A 10,618-nucleotide genomic window follows, 5' to 3' on the forward strand; every position below is an offset into this window, starting at 1 on the left:
CACACACACACACACACACACACACACACACACACACACACACACACGATTACTTGACTGTCACTGCACTGCATCTTACACTGCAACTTTTGGACCACAATATAACCTACAATATACTATCTTCATGTGACCTACATCGGCCCAACGTAACAAAAGTGAAAGTCACATGAACCCAATCCCCTCACAGGATTGAGAAATTACCAACTGTCTGAAAAATGACAAGTTGCACAAGGTGGCGACACCCTAACACGCAGAATTCCTCCTTAACTCCAACACGATGGACGAGAGAGTTTGCGGTCAATCCCACACAAAACACTGTGGTGACTGATCTAACAAGGAGTGGGATTTTAGCACAGCGTTACTGAGGCTGCTGGGTAATTGGCCGCATCTGGTTAGGACCTCACCTCGGTCATCTATAATTGTGTGCTCTCTTATCCTTTCAGCTCTGTGTTGCCTCACAAACTCGCCTTTCTTCCAAGTCTCCTCGCAAATACTTGGCAACAGTAATCCCCTTTTGTCACTGCAGTGCTTTAGCTAATAGGTTTAGGCAAGGGACTTTTTCAGAGATGGAAAAAAAGTGCTGAATTGACTTAACCACGTGTGGATGCGCCTGTCTGAGCGTGGGGATAATGAAGGGTGCTATTGTCCCAGTGTGCTCCCATGACATGTCCACCTGTTGACTGGAGACATCTGGAGCCGCACAGCGAGTGTGTGTGCTGCTGGCGGGGCGGCTTTTAATCCTCACAGCGTATACAGTAACTTCAGTAGGACAGAGAAATACACAGGTCAGGGCTACCCTGAACAAAACGGTGACTGCTAGCATTTATTTCTGGGATTAAAAGCTGTGTTTTTGTTGGCTCAGAGTCCTGACAGTAGAGAGGAATCAGATACCGGTTATTAGCAGGAGGAGTCAGTTTCCGCTGTAGTTAAACAGAGAGAAGATCTGTCTGGTTTGACTTGATTGTCAGTTCCAGTGTAAGTAACGAATAAAAAAGAGCAGCCTTGACATTAGAATACGGTTAACTTCCATGACCTAAATTTACGGATCAAGCTGCACCATGTCTACATTTTTCAGGCTTGTAGGTCTATAAGTTGAGAGTCGCAGCCACAGCCATGGTGACATGTTGTAAGAGGGGAACCAACGGTTTCACCCTGCAGCTGTATGGGCTTGGGTGCTCCCTTTTTTTGCATGAGGGATTTCTCTGGTGAGTCAACGATATTACGCAAACACCATTTTGCGTAGTAGAAAGAACGGCTGTTTGTGGCTTTAGAGGCCAGCACACAAGCATGTTGCTGGAGACAAAACCTCTGGACATCGAAATTATTATCGTTATAGCACATGTTTTACTCAATTCAAAGTCAGTTGTAGTTATTGTGCAGCAAGCCACTGTTGTTCAGTCAATGGCTGTGAGAGGAAATGGGATAGGCCTGTGTCAAAAACACTCTGATGAGCTCTTTATCTCCAAAACTCGCCTGCCCAGTTACGCCCAAAGCACCGCACGTGGCTTCTTCTGTCGGCTCTACATTCTTAGGCCGATTCCTGCAGCTGCTCTGGTGAAATCTCCAAAGTGGCAGTTCATGTCACGTGAAGGACTTCTGCAGTCGCGGCCTCTCTTCAAAACCAACACACCTGGTCTGTCAGGCTGCATGGGATTCAAATTCCATCCAAGCCAAGGACAAGTTACAGTATGCCTGCTAATATCTGTGTACACAAACCCCTCACGTCCACACCCTTGGGGAGTTAAAAGAAAAGCAATGCCTACACGGCTGATGAGACTGTCAACATGGCTCTCAAGAGGTAAAAGAGAAGGTTGGATCTGCCCATTTGGGTCGGTGGTGGAGAGAGGCGAGGGGGGAGCAGGCTGCTTTTGAAATGCAAACCACCCCCCCCCCCCCCCCCCCCCCCATTGAGGACAACTTGCTCCAGGGCCACCGCTGGCCTGAGGCTATCAGGTTGAAACAAGGTGAATGAGAGGGAATAGAGAAGCAGAGAGATTTCGGGTGAGTTGTGGCCAATGTCACACCCGAGTGTCAACGGTCTGAATGGGGGGGGCTCACCAGAGGGGCTCCAAGAAGAATCTCTGGAACCACAAGGTGATTCAAGACGACACTGGGAGTTACATGAAAGATGTTTGTTTCCCCAGAAATAGACAGAAAGAGTAATTCATAGAGCTGATATCAGTGCTGATGCAGTTTTGGCAGATTGCTCACATTCCCATGAAAAATCTGGGAACACCACATGTGACATAAGCAGGGAATAAGTGGGACTTTGTTTCTGGTGGACATTATGCTGATGCATCTTGTTCCCAGACTGCCATTTGGTTTGTAGTAAATGTGGCTTTTTGCATCTGAAACAGACAAATGCATTCATCGGTTTGCTTTGAGGACGAGATTGGATAGAAAGCAGCTGTAATAGAGAGAAAGGTTCGTCGGTGGACTTTGGTGGGAGGCCTGAATCCTGTAACACATTTACACCACCATCAATCCGAAAGGAAACCAGAGGAACACAACATCATCAATAGTCTACACACCATGGTTAAAAGTCACATGACAATCACTCATTCACTGCCTTTTACTACAGTCGGCATGATTAATAAGTAAAGAGGAGCTCTCTTCAGCTAAAGTTACCTTCGTGCAGTCAAACATTAACTCTTTCTCAGGGGTTTCAACAGCATATACCCCACGAGAAAGCTTTCAAGTGTGGGATTACACAGCACCACTGTGGCATAGATGAGTTGCTGGTTCTCATGCTGAGCCAAGCTAAAAGGACCGTTGGTACTGTAATGCTGTGTAAGTTGAAGGAAGTGAGCTACACATGAAGAAGCAGCACTTCCTGTAAACATGAGACCCATGACTGAACATGAAATGAAGCCGCTGTGTCAGCAAGCACATAAAGAGGACACTCTCTAGTTACTATCTTCAAGTTGAGTGATGAACTGAAATCCCTTTAAACATCCTCATAAGGATGGCATCCTTGCATCTATTGTCTTGTCACGTGCTGCTAATGTAGAGGGACTAATTAGGGAAAAAAACATTTGTGAACAGGTTGTATGAAACCAGATCATTTGCCAGCTGCTGCCAGTGATGCTCTGTGGCTGAAAACACAAGCTCAACTCAATTTGGATACCGTTCTGAATCTCGAATCTCTGTATTTAAGGAATTAGAGGAGACAAAATATCCTAGCGTTTCGTCCATGACCCTAAAAACACTGCAGATGCAGCTGTCAGTAATTTAGAAATTCAGATCCGTGTCTGAGACTATTACGCTCTCAGAAAACCCCAGAAGAAAAAGCAAGGGGACCAACTTTAGTTATGTTTATTTAGTATAACAAGACACAAGGCCATCACCTACTCTCAGCAGCATTTGTTCTTAAGACTTCGTGGTGCTTTCCCCCCCCGATAGAACTGAAGGTCTATCAAACTTACTGAAATGTGTGGAGGAAGTTTCATAATCATGGGACTCTTGAAACCGGCTGTGCAGTTTCAAAAGTGCATCACTCTTCTCTCCACCTTAACTGTGGTCAGCTGTGGTAATCTGTAATAACTACGAGCACTTGCTTATCTTTAACAAAAAAAAAAGAAAACAATTCCGTCACTACAAACGCTGTACTGTGTAGTGTATTTGCGGCAGAATGGACGACAGCATTATCAGTGAGAACACACACACACTCAGAAGTCTGGCTCTACTATCAGCAGCATGTCACCATCTTCTGATGATTGCCTCGCATCACGTGTGCAAATGAAACCTATCGACCCACATCCAACACACTCTATGTCAGCGCGGGCACGTTGGAGGCAAACTATCTGTCACATGAGCGGGTCTTAATGCTGGATTAAACAGGGGGGGGGGGGGGGGGGGGGGGGATACATTTCCAAGTCAGCAAACAAAATGGAGAATTCGAACATGTGACATGTACAAATCCCCCCCGAGAAATACCAGAATCACAACTGTTTATTGCCACGTATGTTACAAATACAAGGAATTTGACAAAGCTGTAATCAAGTTCACCTTTGCGTATGATAAGCCAGGTGGTAGCCTATTTCTCACTTTACTTATGTCCACCTAATCCTCTTGAAGGGCCTATTAGTGCAAAAGGTTTACATGAGATTTGAAGACCCTGGCCTGTGCACACTCTAACCCCTTTAGCCCTACTCTCACTAACTCTAAAAGACCGCAAGGCCGGCTGGCTAGAGAGAGAAGAGACCAACTATAACAAGCACCAGCAGCTGTGAAGCACTAACACGCTGCCGAGTGTCATCCAATCCTCTCAGATCATAAAGCTTTTCAATCAACCCATTTTAGTCTTTGTTTTACAGGAACAAATCACGCAGTCGAGAGTGATTTTTGTTTAGTGTTTCTAAGATCTCTTTTCACCTGAGCAGACACACGCATGAGCCGGAAAACCCACCCATTGTCCAGTTATGACCTCTGACCTCCACCTTCTTCCTACAGTGATGTCAGCAGGTTACACAGGCCCTGCATTGCCTCAATGACAGGTGCACTTGGAGCAGCTGTCACATGGGTGTAATCACACACACACACACACACACAAAAAAAGCTGTCCAACGACAAGTGTTACTCATGATTTAGGGACACTCCTCGTCAAAGTAGAGCTGATTTTGAGTTCACAGTGGTTAACAGTAAAATGCTGTGTTGACATTATTGTCTGCCACCAGTGTAAAAGCTGCTATCTCCCCCTGTGGAGGCCACTCATCCTTTCTTTTCACAAGCAAGGGGCCCCTAACACTATCAACTATACCCCCCCCCCCCAAAACACACACGGCCTCTGGTCTTGTCTAGCTACAGCTGGCCTGCGGGGGGAAAGATGTCACACTTAGCATGGCAGGCAAAAGGGACCCACGCCATTCATACGCATCCAGCAGCAGTCACAGTGGCTCCTCTGTGGCTTATCACGTCAAAACACATTTGAACGTGCCCCAAACGCTGCTACACACGCATACCACTGGAAATCCATAATCAGTCCGCCCACATAACTCACTACACTGGACGCACTTTGTATTTAGCTGTTATAAAAGTGTGTATTTGTGATGCAAGCTTGTTGTGCAGTGTGTGTGTGTGTGTGTGTGTGTGTGTTGGATGATTTACCGGCAGTCGCCCGGAGGATGATCTGATGGGTTTAGCCTCTGGTCCGTGGGGGGTTGAATACAGGCTGTTGGCTCTTTGTTCGGCCACGGCGGTGTTGCAGATCTGGGTGAAATAGCCCGCCGGTACCGTGCTCATCGGCGGGCTGGACAGTCCGGTGCTGAAGAACTCGGTCTTCACTCCTCCGGTGAACAAAACCTTGATCTTCTGCTGAGGGCAAGACAGTCCCGCTACTGGCCGACCCGAAGCCGGAGAGACACCTTTCGGCATCCGCATCATTTTCTTGAGTAAACTAAATTCAACCGGATTGGTCAAGCTTGGTATAGCTAAGCACACCGATCAATGCTCTGCTGAATCGTTCCCCTGCTATAGCAAGTTGCTGCTATAGGCTTTGTATGAACATATGTCTCTACCCTGCGAATATTACTTAACTCACGTAAACAAAAAAACAAGTCAAGAGCAACTCATACAGCAGAAATCCATCTATTAAATGCAGCATGCATGGGATAAACCGACAATTCAGCCGTATTTTCTAACAATATTCGTCAGTAAATTACGGAAGACTGGTCGGTGTTGTTATCCTTTGTCCAGTAACAAAGTGCAGAGGAAGCTTTGCCCTACAGGTTACAACAAGCTGCTGGTTAAATAATAAAATAAAACATCCAGTATTTTAAAGTCCAGTACCAGAAGGCTTCCACGTCTCATTGAGATCAGGTTCCTCCGTGAGATTTACAATCTATAGTGGCTCCCTCTGATGCGGAATCCGACCCGGTCTGTGACTCTTGTCCGTTCACCTCACAGTTCCGCTCTCCATACAACAGCACAGGAGCTGAGGAAGAACAGCTTTTTTAGCGCCAAACTTCCTCCCGCGAAATTTAGATCTCCCGCGGTTAGAGCTCGCCTCTGGTTGGCTCACGGCACGTTCGGCTTGTCAAATTTGCATAAAACAGTTGTACGCGGATGGGGCTGGTATTCTTAAAGGGACAGTAGCGTCATTTCGGGACATAAGGTTCTTTTATCCACCAGGCTGGAGTTGGAGACAATGACCACTTATTATTTTGAATTGAATGAGTCCAGTCTATATAATCAGACAATATGATGTATAAGAAGAGGGTTGTTACTTTGTTGTTACAGAAGGTTTTGTGGTTATCACAGGCCATGATACGCATTGACCCATAATTTACTCATATCTTGCATCATATTTAGCTTCAATTAAATTTCTAATATGAAAAATTATAAGAGTAGTATGGGCAAAAGATTTGTAATTTCCTATTTTAAAATTGGACTGTGATATTTGAATATGTAATTTGATATACATTGAAATATGTATGAGGTCTAGCCTCACTGAAGAAGTGGAGAAATCAGATACAGTGCATATCTTTTTCAAATAACTGTCTTAATCCAATTTTGGAGACACTGCAATTGAAATTAAAGGGAAATGTTAGATAATAAATAATATGTTACGATGTATGAAAATGATTTTCATGGGTTATTTCTATAATAAGAAAGGAGCCCGTTCATTGCGCGTGGAAACCCATATATCCACTTGATGAAAGTATAGTGGCCTGGTGCAAGGTGCTGCTGGGGATGGTTTGTAGATGATAATTGGATTCATTCAGTACCACTCTTGCTTATTGGCTCAGAGGAGATATTGAAAGAAAACAACCCCTCCCCCACCCACAGCTACCAGACCCAAGCCATACGACATGACCCCCATTGGCCAAGGCAAAACAGACTCCCATCCAAAGCGAGCCCTATTGTCATGCTGCGTTTTGAACTACATTTCATCAGAATTTCAAGTCAATCAAATCCAATAATGTTCTGAAAGCAAGTTAAGTTAGTTATGTTTTATTCAGTCAATATAGCACCAAATTACTTTATATACTATACATATTTAAAGGATCCTGGGTGAGGGAAAAAGCTGACACAGTTGCTTACATATTACACTGGATTAGATTATTCTTAATTCTCTTTTGGGTAAAACATGTACTGTGAATATCACATACTATTGCAACATTAAACAGATAAGAGAGACGATTAATACTGACAGAATTGTAATTGTAAATCCACAGAGTGCAACTTAAATCACCTCCTTCCTCCGTTCCTTCCTCTTTCATATCAAACTACAAGATATATAGTACAATGCATTCGAGGTGCTGCATTGTCCAGTCATAGTTGTTCAGATTTTGTGATCCTTTTTGGAATCTAATGTGGCCTGAATTGTAAAAATATTAACCAAATGATAAGGGAACCTTTCACTGTCTTCTTAATAAGAGAGCTTGGGCCAATGTGACTGCAAAGTCCAACGATGCATTGGACTAAAATGAACTGACTGATAACACTTGGAGACACAATACTGTATACGTGAATCAGCAAAGCCATGATATCATTATTATTTCTATAATATTATTTGCCATGGAATACTGTTTTCTAAACTCCATCAAGTTCAATGTTTAGTTTAAATGGAGCAAATGTGTCATGTGTGTTTAAAGTCATTGTAAGTATGGGGCCAGACAAACAGAGTGCTATCACATCAACAAAAATAACAACAACGGTGGGCTTTTGTTTGACCAATGCTAAAACATGACACCGCTGCACCAATTCAGAATTGGTTGTATGTACTTCAAGTGACTGGTGAGTTACATGGATTGCAATCAGGCCGGACTTGCTTTGTTTATTAAATCTTATATCGAACCAATCTGGGTTTCTACAAATGTCAAAGTGTTGCATTTCTATGTCAAAGCAACCCTTGACCTGCAGAAGTTCATTTTGACATCCAAAGCAAAAAGCTGATCTTGTGTCCAGAGTGCTTAAATTCCTGGGATGTCAGGAGGACACGAGTTGTTGCATTCTAATTTAACATCCCCATCTTGTGGCGTGAACTGGGATCTGGTCTTCAGTACTGAAGCCCTGAGGATTGTTTCTGGTTTATCTTTTTGCTGCTTTCAATTAAAAACACATAAATGGTCAATATATCCATATATTCTAACAAAGAAAATATATGAAGCAGATGAAAACTGTCTAATGCAGTCTCACATAATACTTCCTTTGTAAAAGGTGTTGATTCTACTCTGTCCCAATTTTTCGCCCAATCTTTGCAATGGTTATATAAATCAAGGTGTTCATGGTATATTGGATCCCCTGATTTACATACTTGAGGTACAAATAACGTTAATGCCTTACAGCATAATGCAAACGAGTATGACACCTGATCTAACTACACACCTGAAATTAAATTATAAACAGTAAGGGGTAGATATGAATATACTAAATATGTACAGTTTGAGCAGTGTGAAATGAATATGCTATACAGTAGCCATAATATATTGTGCAGGAGTATACATAGTGTAGTATAAACACAAATACACTATAGGTGGTAGTATGGATAGTAATATAAACATGTTAAGGTTGTAAGAGCATATATAATATAAGTAAAGTTGTAAGATTAAATTTACCAACAAGTTCATCACTTCCTTAACAGTCTTAATAATAAATGGATTTTAAAAACAATTTCACAAAAGTAGCATTTATTGCCTTGTAGTTAATTTCCTAAAAGTCTCCAGAATGTACAGTGTTTTTAAGTGCTACACCAGCTTGAACATGTTGAGCCAATAACACATGTTTACCACTAGATGGAGTTGCAACCTTATTATTCGCAGTATGAAGGTTAGAACGAGGTACATTTACTCAACTCAACATATTGTGGAGTCTGTTTTGTTGCTAGTCTCTTTTGGTAAAACAGTAAATAACAAGATTCTTTATTGTTGCTAATGGTCCAGATGAGGGACTGGTAATATGTCAACATTTAATGCCTAACACTCTAGATGAATCCACAAGGTGGAGTAGTTTGGTAAACTTTTGAGACCAGCCAAGTACAGTAACACGAATTTAGACAGTTGTAATATTTGTCCACCTAATTGTTATTACACAAATGAAGCAGTCACATCATAGGCCTATAAAAAGATCTTTCAAAAGTATTCTTATTGGTAGAGTTGAATGAATGCTACTTTACAGGTGATGCTCTTCAGCTTCCAAGGAAACACATTTCTGCACATGTTGATCTGGTGTCATGAATGTCCGGTGCTTTCAAGATTTATGAATGATGGAATGGTTGGTTTCTGATCATGTAACATCCGTTCTTCTGACACCATGAAGGAAGATCTACTGCTGTACACATGGTGGGAACTCATTCTTTGGAAAATTAGAAACACTTCAAGGAAACTCCCTTTGATTTCCAACCACTCAACCTCAAGATTCATCTGAATACATCCTGTTGTATCAGCATTTCCTTGACATCCAGAAACAAAAGTCACGTCAGCATCGCCTTCATTTTCTGAATAACACTCAGTCGTTATTTCATAAATGGATACCACGAAGGCCAATTTGTTTCATATCTTTTTTTTTTTTTTTTTTTTATTTCATTACATAAGAACATACATACAAAGCAAACATTATAATTAAGAGTTTATGAAACTCACAGCGCATTGTCTGTAGAAATAACACAATCCCTACAAACATTCACAATTAACTCTAGTATAGAGTTCTGATTATACCTAATAAAACCCAAACTCCCATTCAGAAGAAACACCAACATCCAAATTGACTCACACCTTACATACCCACAGCAGATATGTACACATTCGTAAAAAGTTGCAACAGTCTCCAGATCATTAGAACTCAGATTAGATGGGGGGAAACTATACAGGGATAATTATGTGAGATGATGTGAGACTTGGTGTAGAGAGGGTTCTGGTTGGGTGTGGAGTTTAACCCACAAAGTAGGTTTGGAATGCAACACACAAAAAAAGGAAAATAAAACAATGTACCAATGTTTCTACTTCTACCGATAGGGGATCCCAGGTTTTTTTTGGAGGAGGGTGTACAAAGCCGGTTGCTTTCAATTTCCAATCCTGGCTTCTGCTTTGGTGTGTTGATTTGTCTGTCCAGGGGCCAAAGAATGAGTCTCTGTTTTCATGCTCATGCACCACTGTTGATCCCCACTCATCTAGGAAACAGTCCACTTTGTCTGTCTTTTCTTCTTTAAACCCTCCTCCTTCTCCCCCAAATACCTATCCCACCCTTTCTGCCCCTCTTGTCCTCTTGCCCGGAGTGAAGTGGAGACATGTGTTTCCCTGCACCTGCATGGAGAGAAAGGAAGAAAAGTGAAGTCAGATCTCTCCCTCTCACCCCCCCTCCCCCCCTCCCTCCCTGCAGAGGAGAGCAGACAGACTGGCGCCTAGCATGGAACTTTCATTAACCCCAGGCAGATAGCAATGAATCCGCTACACAGTCACTGGCCTGTCTAATTGGCAACCCTAATGTGGAGGGCAACGAGACCTTCGTCTCAACAAAGGCTACACTATTCTCGCTGATGTTATAAAAGTTTTATTTTTAAGTCATGTCATTTTCTAAGTCAAAACAACACACTGTTGGAATTCTAAGCGAGTGTCCCCAAGATATGCCGTTTCCACACACACACACACACACACACACACACACACACACACACACACAC

General features: G+C 42.6%; 2 protein-coding genes across 3 annotated transcripts in view; both read right to left on the reverse strand.

Annotated features, from left to right (window-relative positions):
- The window catches only part of e2f2 (E2F transcription factor 2), an 11,475-nt gene extending 5,579 nt beyond the window's left edge, over positions 1–5,896 (reverse strand). For both annotated transcript variants that reach the window (XM_031846975.1, XM_031846974.1), the window contains exon 1: positions 5,107–5,896. In XM_031846975.1, coding sequence (XP_031702835.1) covers positions 5,107–5,382 — 276 coding nt within the window. In that variant the 5' untranslated portion in view covers positions 5,383–5,896. The remainder of the gene's footprint in view (positions 1–5,106) is intronic.
- A 3,602-nt stretch (positions 5,897–9,498) lies between these two features.
- The window catches only part of id3 (inhibitor of DNA binding 3), a 3,902-nt gene continuing 2,782 nt past the window's right edge, over positions 9,499–10,618 (reverse strand). Inside the window, exon 3 of the mRNA XM_031846985.1 lies at positions 9,499–10,241. The gene's annotated coding sequence lies outside the window, so the exon portion shown is untranslated. The remainder of the gene's footprint in view (positions 10,242–10,618) is intronic.

The sequence above is a fragment of the Anarrhichthys ocellatus genome, unplaced genomic scaffold (assembly GCF_004355925.1).
Source record: "Anarrhichthys ocellatus isolate YVR2014 unplaced genomic scaffold, GSC_Weel_1.0 scaffold7, whole genome shotgun sequence".
NCBI lineage: Eukaryota > Metazoa > Chordata > Actinopteri > Perciformes > Anarhichadidae > Anarrhichthys > Anarrhichthys ocellatus.